This window comes from Copadichromis virginalis, linkage group LG19, assembly GCF_057382275.1.
Source record: "Copadichromis virginalis isolate Kocher_CV1m ecotype Utaka linkage group LG19, C_Virginalis_male_GT1.1, whole genome shotgun sequence".
NCBI lineage: Eukaryota > Metazoa > Chordata > Actinopteri > Cichliformes > Cichlidae > Copadichromis > Copadichromis virginalis.
Window position 1 is genome coordinate 22,419,404 of NC_140636.1, and position 21,348 is coordinate 22,440,751.

Sequence of the window (21,348 nt, forward strand, 5' to 3'; positions counted from 1 at the left end):
ATCATACTTGGCATTTGTCTTACTCTAACCACGCCAGGTTGAGTTGATGACAAAGAACTTGATTTTTGGTTTTGTCTGACTACAGCACTTTCTCACCAAACCTGTGAATCATTTAGATCAGGGGTGTCAAACTCAATTGCACAGGGGCCAAAACTCAAGGCACACTTTAGGTCGCAGGCCAAACAAGATAAACATTTATTGAACACACTAAAACAATGTTTTTTTAAACATAAATATGAATAAAAACAGACAGGAATATTATTCCAGATTAAATAAACTTAAAAAAAATAAACTTTAACTTTAAATAAAATAAAAATATATCCTGTCAAAATTATGCAAGTTAGAAATATGAACATGCTGCCAAAACCCCCCGAAAAAATAAATGAAAGCATACGCAAGGTTCGAGACGCATATAGACGGAGCTGGGCATTGCTTCAGGAATGGAACTAATAAACTGTGTGGGCCATTCAGTGTCGTCCTTTGCCTTGAGTGTATCATTACACTGCAGCTCCATCTGAATCTGCACAGGTGCAGTTCAGCAAAGTCCGCTGACTTGGTTCAACATTACTTGGCAACAGGGAAAGTGAGGCAGGTTGCACTGGTGCATTTGTGGCAGCTTCACTTGAAATGCCTTCACCGCATCATACATGCCATGTCCATGAACTGACAGATTTCCTTGCTGAGCTCAAAAACTCTATTGAGCATTTTTATCCCAACTCAGCCAACGGACCTCTGTGTGATAAGGAATGTCGGCAAACTCTGAATCTATTTCCCACATAAAGACTGAAATTGACGGTGATTTAAACTTTTTGCTCAGATGAAATTTACGGTTTGCGTTACAGTGATCATTACATGCTCCATTTTTAGGACTTTACCACACAGCCTTTCCTGGTGTACGATGCAGTGATATGCTGATAACTCACCGGTACAGTTCTCCTCCTGCATCTTTACTCACATCCTGCTGACTAGTCCGCTTTTTTCACCGCACAACACCGGCGCTCCATCTGTTGTAAGTCCATCAAGTTTGTCCCAGGGCAGTTTCATGTCGGTTACACTTTGACATACCTTTTAAAAAATGTCTTTTTCTGTCGTCGTCCCGTGCATCGATTTAATGTTCAATATTTCCTCTCCACGGATGAAGATGACCAGCTGTGCAATGTCCATCATGTCTGTACTTTCATCTACAGCAGGAGAGTATGCAATAAAGTTTTTGCTTCTAACTGTGTTCTTAAATCAGTGGCCAAACCCGATCAGCAATCGTATTTCTCCTCAGGCTCACATTTGCCAAAATCTGCGTTTTGTCTGGACACAAGACGCTGCACACCTTCATCATGCAGCTTTTCAGAGTGGTACCGGGCTGATTTGGCTATCTCCTCTGCTACAATAAAACTTGCTTTCACAACAGCTTCACTTTGATTTTGCTCTGGTGAAAAACGTCTGCTGAAATGTCAGATTCTTCTTTAGCTCTTCTACTTTCTGTAGTTTCTGCTCTGCATTTAGGTTTTTCAACTTATCCTGACGTTTTGTCTCGTAGTGCCATCTTAAATTAAATTCCTTAATTACAGCCACATTAGCTCCAGTAATAAGACACACGGGTTTACCAGCAATGTCTGTAAACATATATTCAGTCACCCACTGGCGCTGAAAGGCTCTGCTTTCAGAATCAACTTTTCTCTCCACCATTGTGAGCGGCTAGCTTCGCAATAACAGAAGTTTGACTTGATTGACGCTGGAATGTTCCCAGTTAGCCTAGCGTTCAGCAAGGAGGCTGCAGCGCTGCATTATGGGATATGTAGTTTGTATATTATTAGCGCCTCATATCGCCGGGCCATGAATAACAATAATAGTACATCCATACTTGATGGGCCTTGACTTTGACACGTGTGATTTAGATGTTCAATGGCAAACGTAAGACAGGCCTGTACATGTGCCTTCTTGAGCAGGGGGACCTTGTGGACACTGAAAGGTTTCAGTTCATTATGTGTAATGTGTTACGAATGGTGTTTTACTGACTGTGGTCCCAACTGTCTTCAGATCAAAATAATTGCACCAACAGTTGTCACCTTCTCACTAAGCTTCTTGCTGGTGGTCTTGTAGTCCATTCAAGCCTTGTGCAGGTGTACAATCTTATATCTGACATCCTTTGACAGCTCTTTGGTCTTACCTATGGTGGTCATGAGATCAGAATGGAAGAAATTGATTCTGTAGGCAGGAGTACTAACCTGTGGAGCCTTAATTCTGGCTGGGCTTTAGTCAATCAAACAAGTACTAATTTCACTCAGTGACATGCAAATCAATTTATAACTTTTATGTAATGTGTTGTTTCTGGATGTTTTGATTGATATTCTGTCTCTTCATTAAAGTGGAACAAAATTAAAGACTGTTCAGTTCTTTGTAAGTGAGCAAACTTACAAATTCAGTAGGGCATCAAATAATTATTTCCCTCACTGTAGGTGAACCACATCGCTGTTTTGTCACTTTCAGGAGCTGCTGTCTTTGGCAAAGAGGAAAAGGGTTGATTCGGGTGAGCAAGAAGAACCTGTTGGCAAAGCAGCAGCTTCCACAGACTCTGAGACATCTGACAGTGATGACGAGGTATAGCACTATTAGTATTTACTCTAAAAGACCTTACAGTTTTGGACATGTGAGGCACAGGAGACTAAACCTCAATTCTCTGTCAATTATATAATCAAAAGTTACATTTTCATTCCTTTTGTGTAGTGGACGGTCGGTGGCACCAAAGGCAAAAAGAAGGTTAAGCAGGGCAAAGGGTCTGAAAAGAAGAACGCTACAAAGAAGAAGGTTAATAAAGCGACAGCGTCTGGTAGCTCAGATGGGGACAGCTCAGCTGAAAGCTCTGCACCGGAGGAAGGTGGGTTTCTTAATTCAGTGTTCACATTGAAAAAGATTTTCCCTGCTCTCAAATAAGGCTTCTTTGCAGCCTTTTTTTTTTTTTTTTAAATCTATTATTAAGATTAAGTTATTATTAAGTCACACATCTATTCATAAGTTTAGTATCCTTGAAATGCTACTAAACTGGTGAGCAAAACAGACTTGCACGCGTTCTCATGTTCAAAACATGTTCAAAACATGTTCCATGAAGTGTAGAGCGGGACATCCAGACATATTACGAACTGTAGATTATACATCACTAGAGTGCTGCATCCACAGGTTTTTCAAGAGGTTAGGATTACATGACTCACTCACTCATCCTGTTTATCTCAGGTGTCTCACAGCAAAGCATCTAAGCTGTTGTTTATTTTTGTCACATTGTCCTGGTGTGAACTGGCTGACAGCATTAAGAAAAACCTGGAAAAAAATTATCCTGGGAATTTGTGGTTGTTCACAAATCCAATTCAGTTTTGGTAATCCACTAACATGAAACGGTCTACATTGAGTGAGGAAAAGCCTACAGTACAACTTCACTAAGCCATTTACACTTATTTATTTACTTTTTTTGGGACCTAATTACATTGCCAATGTTAAAAGGATTTAGAACTGCTTCATGGTTAAAAGCTTCCCTTCCAAATTCTGCTTATAAAAGCTGTTTATGACACATTTCGTAGACAAAAGTCAGATATAAGATAAGATAGAACTTTATTAATCCCTCGGGTGGGTTCCTCTGGGAAATTCGACTTCCAAAAAAAAAGTCGAATTTCCCAGAGAATTAAAATCTCTCTGATGACGTGTCTACCTTTTTGTTTTGTAATTGATTTGAAAACAGCTTTTTTTGTGTTCCCTGTCTCTGGTTCCTTGAAATTTTTTTTTAGGCGAGGTGTCTGATTCAGAGAGCAACAGTTCGTCCTCCAGCTCTGACTCGGATTCCTCTGAGGACGAGGTGTTCAGGGATGGTTATGATGATGACTTGATGGGTGATGCTGAGGACAGAGCTCGACTTGAGCAGATGACAGAAAAGGAGAGAGAACAAGAGCTGTTCAACAGAATTGAGAAAAGAGAGGTGCTAAAGAGACGGTGAGTGGGGAATAAAAATCGTTAAAAAAAGTTGTACTTGGCATAAATAACTTTTTCTTAGTTGTTAAAAAAAATCCTACAAGATAGTTATTTGTTAAAATACACTAGAGCACTCCTATTTTACTTCAACAAATTTGCCAAAAAATGCAAAAACGTGGCATTTTTAAGTTATGACGTGAGCTCACAGTTTATTCACTCAGGATTCTGCTTGTTTTCAAAGGTTTGAAATCAAGAAGAAACTAAAGACAGCAAAGAAGAAGGAGAAGGAGGAGAAGAAGAAAAAGCAGGAAGAAGAGCAAGAAAAAAGGAAGCAATCTCAGGTTCAAGATACACAAGTGGTGAGTCTAGTTTCACACACATCTAAAACAATATTAGACACACTATTAGGGCTGGGCCATATTATACTGTTCACGGTAATACCGGTACAATGTTGGGCAACGATAAGAAAATAAAATATCGTGATAGAAAATGGGTAAAACGCGCATGAACAGTGCCTTTGTTTTCATACGCACATGGCCGAAAAAGCATGGCGGCAACTGAGAATGAGAAGGGGGGGGGAAAGCGGATCGTTGAGTGAAACGGATGAAACAGAATTGGTTTGTAAAAATGTTGCAACTTCAGTGATGTGGAACTGGTTTAGTGTTTGTCTGTCAGATACCCACCAAAGCACATTGTTTTGTACAACATGCAAGCGGGCTGTTGTTATTGCTGTATTTGTCGGACTAAGGTGCTCGTAAATCTGGGAGTAATCTGGGACCAAAACTCCGTCCTCTTCAGGTCCCAAAGTCAAACGAACACTGCAGCATCACTGAGAGTTAAAAACTGTCTAAATTCTTTCATCTTAATAAAATGATCAGCACTGCTGCTTTACCAGGTGTAACAATTAAGTTTAACATCCAGGCATCCATGAAAACAGAATTTATTACATTTAAGAGAGTTAGACGTTAGCAGGAAGTTAGCGGAGGTCAGCTCGCTAGTTTCACTAGTTACCTAAGCATGACATAGTCGGGCTGTTCATATAACGATATATATCGGATGACAATATAAAAACGTCAATCGTTTCATTTTATGCTATCGTTTGTTTCGTGGTGTCGCAAAATAAACCGATTTACGGCAATATTTTTTCATCGTTCTGATGGTCACTGTAGTGGTTATATTAATTTCTTAAGTTCTCTCTTTCTCTTATATGTAATATAACCACACTACGGACGGACAAGCGCCTGTTTTTATGCGTTGTCGTTAGCAACAATGACAGTAACACCTTCGCGTCTCCGCTTGTTTATGTTCCACATAAACCTTTCACAATAAAGCTCAAGATCCTGTTGAGACTTTTCAAAATAAATTGAATCACGTGAAAGAGCAGATTATTTATGGATGAGAATTAAAAAAGAGCCGCCAGGTGCTAAAAAATAAACCTTAGACTCAAACGTTAGAACAGGCAACCCGCAGCACGCCGTGTAATAAATACAAAGAAAACGGCGGCCGTTACAACTTATGTCTAAAAATGTATAGTTTCATGCATTGGTTAAAACACTCGACTCCGGTTGAAGGACGCGCAGCTGGAAACACTTCACGCAAGTCGAGCTGCCCGAGATTCACAGAATTTACAGAAAATGTTAAATTTTTGTGATTTATATCGTTATCGGACGATAGAATTCTTATATCGGCATATGAGATTTTGGTCATATTGCACAGCCCTATGACATAGCATGTTCTGACTGAGAGATTTCTGAAAAAATTCAAACGTACAGCTCTGCTATCACTTCCAACATAAATAAAGACAAAACTAAACAGCAGTGACGTTTGTAGGGTTACTGAAGGTGAGCTAGCTGGTATATAATGATGTGCTACGTGATCGCTAGCGACACAGCTATGTTAGCATAACATAAACACAGTGAAGCTGCAGGATGAATGCTAACACTTTTCCACTCAATCGTGCGAAATATTTTTGGCCATATCGCCCTGCTCTACATACTATACAACAGTGTGTATCAGTACCTGCTAAAACATATTGTTTTAGCAATATGTTTTTAGTGCAGTGGGAGTATATTAGTACTCCCACTGCACTTTATAATATATACAACAACAAAAAAATCTCTGTGACGTCTTTTAGTGCCTTTTACTGTATATAGTAGTAATCTGTATATAGTACAAATTACACTTCTATAATACTTTAGGGTGTCTAATTCAACTGATTTTCCCCAGTGTAGGATTAATGAAGCCTCTATCAATAATTGATAGTCTTGCCTAAATAGGAGCTTGAACTGAAGTTTTAATTTCACTCAGTAATTTAAGTGAAATCAGATTCCTCTTTTGCTTCTCATTTCTGCCTGGTATGAGAAGGAGTGGCATTACACGTTGTCTTTATCATATTTCTAATTCTAACCTCTAAGTGCTCATGTCTACAGGTCATGTCCCACAACAAGGAAAGACGATCCAAGCGTGATGAAAAACTTGACAAAAAATCCCAGGCTATGGAAGAACTAAAGGCTGAACGAGAGAAGAAGAAAAATAAAACAGGTTGGCATGCCTTGTACTCCTTTGTGACAGGTTGTTGTGCCAATCTGATTGTCTTTCAAACGCTGACGTGTCGTCTCTTAACAGCGGAGTTGCTGGCTAAGCGTCAGCCGCTGAAGACGAGTGAGGTTTACTCTGACGATGAGGAAGAAGAGGAGGAGGATGATGACAAGTCATCTGTCAAAAGCGATCGCAGCTCCCGTTCATCATCTTACGATGAAGACGAGTAAGTGTATCAACCAGTGCATTCACCACAGTGCCATCACAAGAGCAATGGTCAAGTTTGATGCTTTTCTCTTGATTCTGAGTAACTTTTTAAACTGTGTTCTGCTACCAGAAAAGAGGAGACTCCACCAAAGTCACAGCCCGTTTCCCTGCCAGATGAACTCAACAGGATCCGCCTGTCCAGACACAAGCTGGAGCGCTGGTGCCACATGCCCTTCTTTGCTAAGACTGTGACTGGCTGCTTTGTAAGGATAGGAATCGGGAACAGCAGCAGTAAACCAGTTTATAGGGTGAGCTTATATTCTCGTTACATCTCCTCTACCACCAATATATTATTGTAAGGTTTATTTATTTATTTTGGAAGTATTTTTACTTATGTTTGAGTTTCTTGTTCCCTTGTTGTTGAAAGGTTGCTGAAATTGTTGATGTAGTAGAGACGGCGAAGGTTTACCAGCTTGGATCAACACGAACAAACAAGGGATTACAGTTAAGGTAGGCATACTGTCATGGATACATGGATCATTTAGTTGTCCTGGTTTCCAAAAACACAACTCTTAATGTTGTAAATCATCTACAGGCATGGTGGTGACACACGGGTTTTCAGGCTTGAGTTTGTATCAAATCAAGAGTTCACAGAAAGTGAATTCATGAAGTGGAAAGAGGCGGTAGGTGATTTTTAAAAAAGAAGAATGTTTAAACAGTCCTAAATATATAATCGATAAAGTGATGCTGAAATGTGTTTCATCGATTTTTCTCAGATGATTGCTGCTGGAATGCAAGTACCAACTCTGGATGAAATCACCAAGAAGGAGCAATCCATCAAAGAAGCTCTCAACTACAAGTTCAATGATAAAGACATTGAGGATGTAAGTCGTTTTTTTGTTGTTGTTTTTTTTACTAGGTCTTCATTCTTTTTTCTGACGTCATTAATTATGAGCGATCATAAAAATTTTTGTCTAAACTCTCTGCAGATTGTAAAAGAAAAGGACAGATTCCGGAAAGCACCACCAAATTATGCCATGAAGAAAACGCAGTTACTCAAAGATAAGGTAAAAGAAAACCAGAATTTTTTTATTTTTTTTTTAAACTCCAAGTTAAGGTGGAATTATCGTAGCCCTTTAAATGTCACCCTGATAACCTGTAAATCTGTACCAACAAAACATGGACACTGACAGCAAATGTCATTGAACTGAACTTTGATGAGAGACAAAGGCTAATCAGGCTTACCTTTTCATTTCTTTTTCTCTTTTGGTTTGAAGGCCATGGCAGAGGAAAGTGGAGATGGTGAACGAGTGAAAGTGATCCAGGATGAACTGAATGAGCTTGAGGAAAGGGCAGAAGCCCTCGACAGACAAAGGACCAAGAACATCTCTGCTATTAGGTACACAATCTACACTTATAAACGTTTTACTGTGTTTAATAAAACTGCTTATCCAAAGTTCCTGAATTAAAATACATAGTTTAAAACACTGGTTTTAGTAAACCTAATGTTAAATAAAGTTATTGGAAACTACAGAAAAACAGCTAAATTGTGTTTTGTTGGTAGTGCCAGGTATTATGTTTAAAAAAACTTTTTGTGATATGTAAATACAGTCCTTTATCATTACTCTGTAATGACCTTAAACTGTTCTTTTGCCACCCAGCTACATTAATCAGAGGAACAGAAGCTGGAACATTGTTGAATCTGAGAAAGCTCTTGTGGTAAGTGTTCACCTTCTTAAACAGCACCATAGACAGTCATCACAACCTTAGATGAGCTAAAAAAAAAAAAAAAAGCTATATTACATAATGCAATTACTCATTATTCATAACTTTATGCTAAAATATTGACAGCATAACACCATATTAATACATCTATGGATAGGAAAACCATAAATGACTCAAGCATCAGGCTATAAAGTCTGTTTTCTTACACTTGGAGTCTGTTTTTGCAGCATTTTATAAAAAAGGTACATTCATAATCTTCCTCAAAGTGCTTCCTCATGTCAGGTGTTTTCTTAATCTGGTGCTGCTTTACTGTGACCGTGTTCAGTATCACTGTGGTTCACTTCAGGCATCTGCCAGCCTAAGAGTTTTATACTATAGCACCTGTATGTCCAAGACAACCTGCAGAGGCTTAAAACCGTCACGTCCTATTGCATGTGTAGTAAAAATAACATACCTATGAATTTTAATGCAGCTTTCATGATTATACATCACCTTGATAGTGCGGGGTTCTATATACTAATTTTTAGTTTATTCATTTTTATATTATTAATTATTTTCCAACAGGCTGAAGGACAAAATGCCAAAAACCAACAAATGGATCCTTTCACACGAAGACAGTGCAAACCCACCATGGTGTCTAATGTAAGTATTCTATAATAAATTTATCAGATTGGATAATTGTGCTTGTTTAAACACACTGAAATAACACGTGCCTCATTTTCACAAACACTTATACCTGAATCATGAAGGTGACAGTTTAAATGACTGAATTGTTATAAATAAGACTGAAGACATGCTTAATTATGTGCACGCAGCATAACAGCAGTCTGAAATGTCCCTAAACTACCACTACTTCTACTTCCGTTGATCTGATCTGTCACTGTGATTCTTTTAATTTGGCAGGCCAGAGATCCGTCAGTCCATGCAGCTATTCTTGCTCACCTAAACCAGAAATATGGCTCTGGTTCAACACCAGACAATTCAAGTCCAGAGAAGAACAAACTGGTAAGCAGGACCCTCTCTGATAGTTCATAAAAATTATGCCAAAACTGGTGTTGAAGTTTGGCTTTATCCAAGGAAAGACATTTTGAGATAAACTCAACTTTTTGAAAGACTAAACTGAGTTCAGCACTGTAGTGTTTTGTTTTGTTTTTTTGTTTTGTTTTTTTTGTTTTTTGGTGAATTCATGAATTATAAGCTGTCATATTTAAAAGAATGAAAACAAAACTATTATTTTAGAATATGGCAAAACTATAGCAGAAAATAATGTATTTTTCTTTGAGGTCTTGTTAAAAGAGATTGGACTGGAAATGAGTACTAACCTGAACTGTAGCTCTTTATCCTGAAGAAATCTTTACTTTGTTTGTTTTAGGGTCAAACAAACCCGAAAGACAAAGATGTCCCGAAGCCAACCACTGACCTCTCGGAAGACTTGTTTAAAGTTCACGACTTTGATGTAAAGATTGACCTACAGGTTCCCAATGCAGGTGAGACCCTCGTTTTAACCTTGTGTGTTTTGTGGTACTGTTGAAGCTATACGACCTAGATGTTCTGCTTGCTTGGAGCACAAGGTGAATGCCAGTGTGTATCACAGTGATATAGTGAAGTTGTGTAATTTTGCTCTTCGTCTGCAGAGGCGAAGTCTCTGTCTGTGAGCTCTAACGCGTTGCCAGTGAAGGACGGCGCTCCCCGCAGGTCCCTCAACCTGGAAGACTACAAGAAGAGGAGGGGGCTGATTTGATGTGGCAGAACCTCATCGAGAACCCACATTGCATGTGTAAGCAAGAGTTTGTGTGTGTGTGAGTGAAAGTGAGAGACTGGGTGTTTGTATGTATGAGCAAGAGCGAGAATGTCCTGAAGGATGTGTGTTTGAATGATGATAAAATAGACTGTTCATCCAACACAAAGGAAATACTGATTAAACGGAGACAACATTTTTCTCAAAGGATCTTTCTCGGGAAAAAGAAAAAAGAAAACCTTGTCCAGTTATGTTTGTTTTTTGGGTTTTTGTTTTTTTTTTGTTTTTTTTTTGTTCTTTTTGCATTCACAGACAAACTTGTATACGGAGTTTGTTTGTGTGTTTGTTTGTTTTTTTTAATGTATTTAACTTCTCTCCTACTCTTCTGGATCTTCTGGAGTCAACTCCCTTTTTTAATTTTTTTTTTTAAATTTTTCTCCAAGAGGACAAAGACAACATGACGCTTGTGGATTATTACCTTGAACAAGGAACCTATCTTAGAAAATTTAGGTTGTTTAGGCATTTTAAAGTCTATGGACATCTTCAGATTTGACCAGCTTGTTCTCATCAGTAATAAATTAAAATAGTACATTTTCCCCCTCTGTATGTATGAACATCTGTACTTGCATTCCATCCTAAATTTCAACAGCATTGTGGTTATTTGCAGAGTTCACACTATCATCATCTCTGACTTAACCACAGTGTTGGCCCTTCATGAAAAATGTAAAACGTTCAGTACAGGTCAGCTGGACATCTGTCACTTTTTAATCAACCTAAATAAAGAGGAACTCTTTTGTATGGCCGACCTTATTCTAAGTGTTGCTTCATTTTTGGTTTCCCTCGGTTGGTTGTTCATGGGATAACTCCCATGCCCTCAACTCCCAGAGCAGATTCTATGTGTTATTGATTGTGTCCATAGTCAGTTCCTGTTTTGATGTGGCATGCCATGTAAATATGCATTTTTGAGTGAGTGCGGAAAAAAATAAAGGGGCACTGTTTCATAACTTCTGTGTCATTTTGTCTGTCTTCTGCATGGACTACAGATGAGGACAAGTGAATATACAAAGTTAGAACAATGTTTCCAAGTTTCAGGAACTGGAGTTAGAAGTAATCAAGAAATTTAAAGAGAGCCTTCAAGTACAGAACAAGCTCAGCAGAGGTAAGAAGAGAGAGATTTCAAAGACTGGAAAGAAAACTAGTGACAGTTTTGTCTGGATACAGCTGCCAAGACATGAGCAAATGAATTGTGCCCTCAAAGAAGACAGTCGCATTCGATTGTATGCTAGTGCCCCACTCAAAAGTAAGAAGGCAATTAACTGACAAGTGTTCACCATTTGTTGACAAATGAAGCCAATAAAAAGGCTGGAGCTGATTCCAAATGTTGAATTTGTATTTGACAACTCTTAAGTAGGAAGTCCAAAGACATGCAGATGCAAGCAAAGGAGGTCATCCTTAGGCTGAATGTCACAGGAACTGCATAACAACATTCTGGTAAATTCTTAAAAGGTATGAATGCACTGGGCAGCTCAGCAACATTAAATGGCCCAAAAAAAACAAGACCGCTAAAGGGCACGGTAAAAGAATTATATCCATGGTTAAGATGAAAAACTTAACATCTAACCAAGTTGAGAACACTCAAGCAGGTAGGCATATCATTGTCAAGATCTACATTTAGGAGATGTATAGAGAAGGTTTACAATAACACTGATTACACTCAGGAACAAGAAGGACAGATTAGTTTGCCAGAAAACCCTCAAATGTGCAGTTCTGAGAAAAAAATCTTTGAACAGATGAAACCAAGAAGAACTTGCACTTGAATGATGGGAGAGAAAAGTACGAAGAAGCACAGAAACAGCTGAACCATACCGCATCCAATGTAATGGAAATAATATTACAGCATATGCCTGTGTGGCTGTCAGTGGAACCGGGTCACTAGTTGTTACTGATGATGTGACTGCTGATAGAAGTAGCAGGATGAAATGTACAGTCTACAGACCTATATTCTCTGCTCAGATTCAGCCAAATACTCCCAAACTCATTGAACAGTGCTTCATAGTGCAAATGGATAATAGCTCAAAGGGACTCTCCACCAATTGGTCTTAGAACTGAAGAAGCTTCTCAGTTGAGAGGTGAAACGTCTTGAAGAAACATAAAGAAGTCCAGAGGCTTTTCTTTCCAAGCTCCTTAGACTACTATGACCTGGATGACTGAGAACCTTCACAGGCAACCCATACAGCTGCATACAGCAAAAAAAATTAAAAACTGAATACGGAAAGTGTCACAAGGACTGGAAGGTGACAGTAGTAAAGGGTTAGCAGAACATCTACTTGGCAACGTCCATGTGTTCCATAATTAAGGTTAGTGGACTAAAGCAAACAAACAAACAAGCAATTATTTTTTAATATCTTAAATACTTTTGGTCTTCTGAAAATGAGGTACAATCTACAAAATTGATAAAACTTTTGGTAAACCCCTTGAAATAAAACTGAAAGTCTGCACTTCAATAATATCTCGATTGTCTTAACAAAATAAAGTACTCTGGCCATAGTCTGTAATTTATTTCTTATTTTTTATTTTATAGTAGTTTTCCCAGTGTTTAGCTTCATTTGTTTCAAACGGCAAGCTTTTATCCAAAGATGAGTACTTTATACGTGTTTATCCGAATATTAATTAAAATAGGATCATATTTAAACTTAAAAACTATGTTTAATTTTCTTTAAAAAATACAGTAAACAACTTACCAGTTGGTCAGGTCTTCTCCTCCGCCTCCTTCTTCTTAGTATTATTGTTGCTGTTGTTGTTGTTCTCCATTAATTTATTTTTATTTACAGTAAAGTAAAGTCCTTAACAGAGGTGAGTTCTGCGCTTTGGAAACACCGTTGGTTAATTTTCGATCAGGCTTTTCTCAGGGCGCTCTGTTGTCGGGTCCTTATTTGCAGCGCTTCCTGGTCCACGTATTGAGAGGATCACCAACATCCTCCTTGACAGATGATGATATTTGACTTCGTTTTCCAAGCAGTTTTATTCTTTCACTCTGATCTGTTTAACCTCGGCGGCAGCCAGGTGACTGGAGACACCCTGAGACTGATACCTCTTGTCAAACGGTACCTTTAAATGTTTCCTTTAACAGCCAGCTAGCCTGTTAGCCGCAGCACTGATGGAGTTGATCCTGAACAACTGTGTTTACATCGTTTTACGATAACGTTAGAGTTAAAACACAACCAATAACCCCCCATTTGTTCATTTACGTTTTACAAAAAAAAAGCGTGGTGTCGTTAAAAATTATAGCTGATTAAATTTCGCTGCTTAGTTTTTTGTTATAGCATGCTAGCTGTGCAGCATTTGTCGCAGGGACCGTTTTAGTCCTGAGTCGAACTTGAGAGGCTGCTCACAAAGCTGGAAGAGTCCCAACTTTAACTGTCTACAATTTGTTGCTGCGATCCTGTTTATTTAATATGGATCAATTCGCAGTTTTTCTTCCCATCTAGCTCGGTCCTGTCTAGTTTCAATGCTATCCTCAGAATGCATTTATTGCCACATTTATTTTGGACAATATGCACTTGGATTAAAAAAAACAAAACCCAAAACTGCCTGCATTTGCTTTGTTGGATCAGTAGTGCCTACTAGAGGGCAACAGGTCAAACAGCAAGTGCCCAGGGTGAGAGCTGTTTTGACCCTCTTGAGTGGATTCTTGCTTTTGCAGTTGCTTTGAGAAAGGGAAGAGCACAGGCATTGATCTTTTCTGTTGTCTTTATAACCCTGTGGATAACATGTATAGCTGCTGCAAAGCAGTTGGCATATTGCAGTGTTACCAAAAGTAGTTTCTCATCCGTGACAGTTATTCTTCAGGAACCTTATTAAGCGAATGCGCCACTGAGCTGTCTTACCTGCAGCTGTTGTGTTAGCAGACCAGGTGAGGTTGTCAGCAATAAAGGTTCTGAGAAACCCTCTCTACACAGCCTTTGTTGACAGCCAGGGGGAGGGGGTTTGCTCTGCTCTTCCTGTAGTCTACAGGAAGACATCAGAGTAGAATTATAGATCTAATGAAGGAGGGCATACAGTGGTGTGATGTAACAGAGGAGACTGTTAGGCTACGTTCATACTGCAGGCGGAAGCGCATCAAATCCGACTTTTTTGACCCTATGCGACCCATATGCGATCATGGTATGACAGTGTGAACAGCACAAATCCGACCTGGGTCACTTTCGCATGTGATACTGAATCCGATACATATCTGATGTTTTAGAAAGCGACTGCTGTTTTAATGGTCATGTCGGAGCAGTCCCAGACTGACCGAACGTTACGAGAACTTCGGTCACAAGTCGATGACCTAACAGAAGCTCTCTCAGCCAAAGACGGTCAGCTTGCAGTCCTAAAAATCAGACCGGCAGACATTAAATCTGTCTTTTACGTCACTGAACAAGACAGACGCCAATTATCAGCGCCCGAGAAGACAATGTGAACGCTTCCTGGCCATCCAGTGTAGATGTTAGTGAAACTGTTGGGAAGACAACGTTGGAGAAATGTGAACATTTTATTTGTACTGTATAATCTGCAGATTCTGACAGAAATCTGCAACTATCCTTTGAAGCACCGCTCCTCTCTAAAACAGCAATAAGGATAATTATTAGGCCATATGTAAATAATAAAATAACTTTATAACTTAAAGCAAAATTGGGAAATGTAAAGTCCAAAACAAGTCTTTATATTAAGGTCCATCAGTCAAACAATACTGTTTGGTCTGGGTCTAAACAGAGCGCGTTGTGTGTGACATCTTCTTTTGCCCATGCGGGCCGCTTTGAGGGTTCACACTAGAGCGTGTTTGCTGTCACATTTTATTTGTAGTGTGAACAAGCAGACCAAAAAAATCGGATTTGATCAAAAAATCGGAATTGGGCATTAAGACTTGCAGTGTGAACGTAGCCTTAGAGAAAGAGGGGGATGAAGGCAGAAGATCTGCTATGGTTACCTGGGCTGATAGTAGCCACACCAGAAGTAGCTCTGTCATGCACAGGTACAGTTAGGCAGTGTATCCTGAGCTTTCGAAACTGAAGGCCTCACTGGATGGTATCTCAGTGGTGATAATGATGAGGGGAGGTGAAATGCTATTTACAGTTAAACTGCGTGTCTAGATTTAGCGTCTGTCATTGACATAGTGACCGTTACTCCACCACTGACCTTCCTTATGTTGTTAAATAGAAATCCAAGAACTTGGAAAGTAAATAAATATATTATCCGTCAAATAAATCTTTACATGTTGCTGTTTGTCTCTATCGCTAGGTTGCAAAATGTCTTGGTTTACTGACTTGGCTGGGAAAGCTGAAGACTTCCTTAATAAAGTGGACCAGGGAGCTGCTACTGCCCTGAGTAAAGGCCAGGAAAAATCCTCCTCCTTCTCAATAGCCTATGGAGAAGAATCCACTGCTAAAACGGACTACAACTCTGCAGGTTACAAGACCAACCCAGCTGTGACACATCATACCTATGCATCCTCTCATGATGCCCAGGGCTACATCTCTGCTGCAGCTGGCAACATCAAGAAATCTAATGCAACCATGCTGGCTGGGTCTGCCAACGTGACCAGTACACCCTTGGGCTCTGGTAGCAGCGCCCCCAACACTGGCAAGACTTCATCTGGGTTTGTGAGGCCCAAAAAGAGTGAGCAGAATGTGGACGATGACATGCTCTTTGATTTTCTGAATAGCTCTGAGCCTCAAGTCAGCAATCGGAGAGATTCAAGAAAGGACCTTGTAAAAGTGGTAGAGGCCCAAAACCCAACATTTCCCGCTTCCACCACTTCTCATACAACCCCATCAGTCCCCTCCACACCCCCTTCCACCCGGGGTGTATCAAGAGCTTCAAGCATGAGCTCATTATCTGCTCACAGCATCAAAACAGAGGAGAACTCTGCTAAAGAGCAAGGCCAAGGTATGAGCAAAGCCAACAGCGCACTGTCTGACTAATTAACAACACTCAAACATTTTATAAACAATAAACTTTATTCACAGGAGAAGAAAATTTCAGCTTACAGTTAAGACACTTTTTTTTTAACTTCTTCTTCACCTTTATTGGCGCATCAGTGCATTTTTGTCACATTACTTCTACTGATAGGCTCTCATGACTATGAGAGAAAAATTATGTGCAGGTGCACATGAAAGCAGCCTTTGTTTAAATAAATCAGTGATAGCATGCTCTAATTTGCAAAGATTTAAAGAGTACAGTGAAAATGGAGTGAATAAACACATGAAAAGGAACTAATAATTAGTCACTTGGTAAGATAAAAGTTACCTTCAAGAACATTCTGGTTTGTAATTGCATATTGAAATAGTCAATTGCTTGAAGGGATAAAAATATTTTACAACAAAATAAAGGTCTTTAAAGAAAGTGAATGAAAACCAGTGACTACTGTGCCACAGTCATAACTCAGCTTTTTCTATATGAAACCCAGTAAAAACAAGAATCAATGTTTTTATTAGTAAATCTTTGGTTGAAGAGCTGAAATTAATTAAGGGGGTTTAAGAATGGAGTCAGAGGTGTACTTACAGATAGTCTCCATAATCTCTCATAAGCTCTTGATAACTTGTTTGCTTTCAAAGCTAATTTCAAGTTATGTGGTTCTTGCAATTTAGAAAGACTTGCTGTTGGATTTCAGTGGCTGAGTAAAGAATATTATTAATACAGTACAGAACTGTAGCATCTGAATAAAGATGGATGGTATATTTTCTTATAGAGAGAAGGTGCAATATTGTTAATATGAACCACATGGGACCTAATACTGAACCTTGTGGGACTCCTTTTTAAAATGGTAAATTTACCACGCCCCACTAAAGAATTAACCCACTTGGTGTCCAAAACTTGACAGGGAACCTTAAAGTACAATGGTATGAAATAAGATAATTTTATATTAATGCTTTATTATGCCAGTTTGTTGCTGTTTAGAAGTATAACATAAGAGCTACCACACTTATATCTGTAAATGCTGTTTTCTCTTTACTCTTGTAACTGTCCAAGCCAGTTCGAGCCCCGGCTTGGACAGTCTCGGTCGTTGTGTCCTTGGGCAAGACACTTCACCCGTTGCCTACTGGTGGTGGTCAGAGGGCCCGGTGGCGCCAGTGTCCGGCAGCCTCGCCTCTGTCAGTGCGCCCCAGGGTGGCTGTGACTACAATGTAGCTTGCCATCACCAGTGTGTGAATGTGTGTGTGAATGGGTGGATGACTGGATATGTAAAGCGCTTTGGGGTCCTTAGGGACTAGTAAAGCGCTATATAAATACAGGCCATTTACCATTTACCATTTTGCCTGGCCACCACAGATACACCTGAGAGTTCAGACTCAAGCTTGGCTGTCCCTCTGGAGTCCAGCAGGCAAGAGCCTCCTCCACCAACAGAAGAACCACAGAACCAGATCCTGTCCAGCCTGCGTCTAGAGAACCAGTTGCTGCGCAGTGAGGTGGCCTCCCTGAATCAAGAGATGGCTTCAGTTATCCAGAGAGCAAAAGACTTACAAGATGGTTAGCAAAAAAAAGCCAATACTGAAACCCGAAAATGGCACACATTCACCTGGCTACACCTCTTCCTATGATTTAATTTGTTTTTTTCTCTCTTAGAGCTAAACCAGGCCCGTCTACGTGCAGACAAATGGAACTCGGAGCAGTCCCAGACTGACCGAACGTTACGAGAACTTCGGTCACAAGTCGATGACCTAACAGAAGCTCTCTCAGCCAAAGACGGTCAGCTTGCAGTCCTAAAAATCAGACTCGATGAAGCCGATCAGCTTCTAAAATCCCGCAGTGCTGCATTAGAGGAGGCACAGAAGGAAAAGTCAAAGTATGCTTTTGGAGCCAAAGTCTTAAATAGAAATTACACTAAACTTATAAAGAACTGATTTAGATAGCATTTTCTTGTCTTGTTTGATTTTTTTAGAATTATGCAAGACCACACAGAAGGGAACAGCATGCAGTCCCAAGCTCTGGAAACCTTACAGGAGAGGCTGCGAGAGGCTGAACTGGCGCTCAGAAGAGAACAGGACAGCTACCGGCAGATGCAGGTGCACATGATGCCATTCATTTTCTGTATTTACAACGGTTAAATATAGACTGGTCATATGGAAATGATGAGACTTAACTCTCTGTTCTTGTGTAGACTGAATATGCTGGCCGGCTCTCTAAATTGGAGGCCGAGAGGCAAACCCTTGCAGAAACAGTGACTGCAGCTGAGCGGCGAGCAGCAGAGGAGAAGTTCAAGGTCGACGACTTCCAACACCAATTAAAAAGTGCCAAAGCTGCAGCTGAGTCTGCCAAGCAAGAGTTACAAGACTATAAGCAAAAAGCTTCACGCATCCTACAAGTAAGGCTTGTGGAGGCTCTCCCGAAAAATGATTTCATTGAAAGCTTTACCCTGGAGTAAAGTGGAGTAAATCTCATTATTATATGTTTGAACTTTTATTTAATACTTTTAAATGTTTGTTTAGTCCAAAGAGAAGTTGATCAGCAGTCTGAAGGAGGGATCTGGTCTAGACACCCTGGACGGCAGTGGGACCATGGCTCTGGAGCTTGAGGAGCTACGTCATGAAAAGGACCTGCAGAGGGAGGAGATCCAAAAACTGCAGGGGCAAGTTCTCACTCTGAGGACTGAAATACAGGTGAGATACTATATGCAGTAGGAAAAAGCAAAATTACTTACTAGCGAGAGAGGCCAGTAATTCAGTGGAGGTTGAATTTTTGCTTACAGGATTTGGAGAATCAGGCGCTGGCAGAGGCAGAGACGTGGAGGGAGCAGCAGGCGCAGTTACAGGAGCAGCAGACCTTACAGAACAGAGCAAAGCAGGAGGTAGAGGCTGAGGTGGAGCGCTACAAACAGGTAAAAGAGAGTTACAATAATAATAATAGGCTAAAAATGATAAAAGCTGTGCACAAGCTGTTGTTTTGACTAACTTAATCTTTGTGCCTATAGGAGCTTCAGTACCTTGAGGAAGAGCACCATCGAGCCAAAACCACTCTGCAGAGTCGAATCAAAGACAGAGAAGATGAAATCCAAAAACTCAGGAACCAGGTCAGTACCTTAAAGTTATACAAAAAAATTGAGGAGTCTCCTTCCCAGATCAGAACTTAGGGAACATTTGCTTTGTGTCTATTAAAACCACTGAATAATAATGTCTGATGAATTTCCTTTTGCAGTTGACCAACAAGACACTCAGCAACAGCCAAACAGAGCTGGAGAACCGGCTCCACCAGCTGACGGAGACACTGATCCAGAAGCAGACAATGGTGGAAGCTCTTGGCACGGAAAAAAACTCCCTCGTCTTTCAGCTGGAGCGCTTGGAGCAGCAGCTGAAGAATACTCAGGGAGGACAAAGTGGAGGGCCGGCAATCAACATGAGCGGTTTAGAGGGAGCAGGTAGGAGAAGCTGTCATTTTCTTTTTGTTTTGGTAAATGAGACCTGTTTTGAACAGTTGTTTTATTTAAAAAAAACCCTAATATATAATATATGCATTTACATTTCTCTGTTTTGGACTGTCAGGGGCAAGACAAAGAAACACACCTGTGCTCTTCAGTGACCAGGACAGTCCAGGAGTGTATGGAAAAGTACGTAAGGCAGCCAGCACAATTGACCGCTTCAGGTAAGCTTTCACTGTTCACCGTTTTACTGTGCAACAGTTCCATTGTTTTACAAGTGAAAAACTGTTCACTGTGACCAATACTTTTATTTCTAACAGCATAAGACTGGGAATCTTTCTGAGGCGCTACCCAATGGCCAGAGTTTTTGTCATCCTGTACATGGTCAGTGTTAGTATTGAAATGATATGAACCCTTTGTTCAATGAGAGAGTGCTCAGTAGCTGGTAAAGTGGTCTGTAACATCTATAGTTTATTCATGATCTTTTTTCTTTCTTTGCAGGCGGTACTGCACCTGTGGGTCATGATTGTTCTTCTGACCTACACACCAGAAATGCATGGTCGTCCTGATGGAAGATAGAAGGCCTGAGTTTTATGGTTGGGTATTTAAAGATGTTTTCATTGGCCTTTAATGTAAGGAAGCTGCTGGAATATGGGCTCTGGGACCTCTCCCTGTTTTGCACAAATATGCTATGAATTAAAAGACATTTCCTCTAATTTCTTCTATATTGTTTCCAAATCAAGATGGTTAGCATTGAGTTTTAAAGTAATTACAGAGTGATATTGTCTCGGTGGTCTTTTAAATGGACATGAATCAAAAACTGTGTTGGTTTCAGAATTCTGAGAGATTGTATTTAACACTATGTACAAAAAATAATCTTTTAATAAATGAATTAGAAGGAAAAACAGAGACTGGCTCTTCTCTGTCACATTGTTTGAGCCACAAAGCAACAGAAATGGAACCTTCACAGATCTTCTGCACAACACTCAGTTTAAAAGTATTTGAGGATTGAATACGATACGTTCAGATGAACAGAATCAAAATTCTGCGGGCTATGAAGAACACAATGGATGAACAGAAGGATGATGTGATAACACGGTTTGACAAACAAGTATTTTCACACCAAAAAGATGGTTTCCAAAGAGTTGTTAGCTGAAAACTCAGCATATCCTGACTTGGTGAGCAATGTATCCTTAAAAAGTTTGACAAAACTGCAGACAAACGGTATCTGAAGGTCATGTCCTTCAGAAACAGGAAAGATGGCAAAGACCTGGCACAAGACCAGACAAATGGTTGCAGTGGAAGGGTGGGTGTCAAGAAATCATTTGGAGAAGGGTAAACAAGGAGAAAGTCTGAGATACGCCAAATTAAGGAAGAACTGGACTGAAAATTTGTGGCAACAGGTCTAATAGAGTGATGAATCCAGAAGTGAAGTTTTTGGTCGAAATCATCATTGTTGTGCACCACAAGCAAAGAGTGAGGTACAACAGTGCCCATAAACAGAGTGGAGGCTCACACAGAGTGTTGTGGTTTGGAGCTCCACTTCATTCAGTGGTGTTGAGGATCTTGTTACAGTTGATGGAATTTTGAATACAGAAAAGTACAGTCACATTTTGAACCACCATGCCACCATCTGGAAAGCATCTGATAAGCAGCGACTTCATATTTCAGCATGACAATGATCCCAAACACACTGCCAGTGTAAGAGCATACCTGGATAGGAAAACACATAGTGGAACCCTATCAGACATAGACTGGCTTTCCCACAGCCTGGGCATCAACATTATTGAAGCAG

At 40.0% G+C, this 21,348-nt stretch overlaps 3 protein-coding genes across 5 annotated transcripts in view; 2 read left to right on the top strand and 1 right to left on the bottom strand.

Annotated features, from left to right (window-relative positions):
• The window catches only part of rtf1 (RTF1 homolog, Paf1/RNA polymerase II complex component), a 16,140-nt gene extending 4,977 nt beyond the window's left edge, over nt 1-11,163 (top strand). For both annotated transcript variants that reach the window (XM_085441456.1, XM_085441457.1), the window contains exons 2-18: nt 2,485-2,595; nt 2,722-2,872; nt 3,771-3,972; nt 4,193-4,310; nt 6,381-6,492; nt 6,577-6,715; nt 6,827-7,004; nt 7,124-7,206; nt 7,292-7,379; nt 7,473-7,580; nt 7,686-7,763; nt 7,974-8,095; nt 8,358-8,415; nt 8,986-9,063; nt 9,325-9,426; nt 9,794-9,908; nt 10,056-11,163. In XM_085441456.1, the coding sequence (XP_085297582.1) occupies nt 2,485-2,595; nt 2,722-2,872; nt 3,771-3,972; nt 4,193-4,310; nt 6,381-6,492; nt 6,577-6,715; nt 6,827-7,004; nt 7,124-7,206; nt 7,292-7,379; nt 7,473-7,580; nt 7,686-7,763; nt 7,974-8,095; nt 8,358-8,415; nt 8,986-9,063; nt 9,325-9,426; nt 9,794-9,908; nt 10,056-10,162 (1,950 nt within the window). In that variant the 3' untranslated portion in view covers nt 10,163-11,163. The remainder of the gene's footprint in view (nt 1-2,484; nt 2,596-2,721; nt 2,873-3,770; nt 3,973-4,192; nt 4,311-6,380; nt 6,493-6,576; nt 6,716-6,826; nt 7,005-7,123; nt 7,207-7,291; nt 7,380-7,472; nt 7,581-7,685; nt 7,764-7,973; nt 8,096-8,357; nt 8,416-8,985; nt 9,064-9,324; nt 9,427-9,793; nt 9,909-10,055) is intronic.
• ndufaf1 (NADH:ubiquinone oxidoreductase complex assembly factor 1) overlaps nt 1-13,043 on the bottom strand; it is a 20,573-nt gene extending 7,530 nt beyond the window's left edge. The window contains exon 1 of the mRNA XM_085441461.1: nt 12,901-13,043. The gene's annotated coding sequence lies outside the window, so the exon portion shown is untranslated. The remainder of the gene's footprint in view (nt 1-12,900) is intronic.
• Nucleotides 13,044-13,091: 48 nt separating this feature from the next.
• golga5 (golgin A5) lies at nt 13,092-20,453 on the top strand. Of its 2 annotated transcripts, none has more exons than XM_085441454.1 (13): nt 13,092-13,263; nt 15,440-16,087; nt 17,471-17,668; nt 17,765-17,984; nt 18,081-18,204; nt 18,300-18,503; nt 18,628-18,798; nt 18,888-19,016; nt 19,110-19,208; nt 19,334-19,553; nt 19,678-19,777; nt 19,874-19,937; nt 20,055-20,453. In XM_085441454.1, exons 2-13 carry the CDS (start codon nt 15,448-15,450, stop codon nt 20,130-20,132), a joined length of 2,247 nt encoding a protein of 748 aa, XP_085297580.1. In that variant the 5' UTR covers nt 13,092-13,263; nt 15,440-15,447; the 3' UTR covers nt 20,133-20,453. The 2 variants fall into 2 exon arrangements, with proteins under 2 accessions (XP_085297580.1, XP_085297581.1); XM_085441455.1 differs by having other exon boundaries at nt 13,092-13,222.
• Nucleotides 20,454-21,348: the final 895 nt, after the last annotated feature.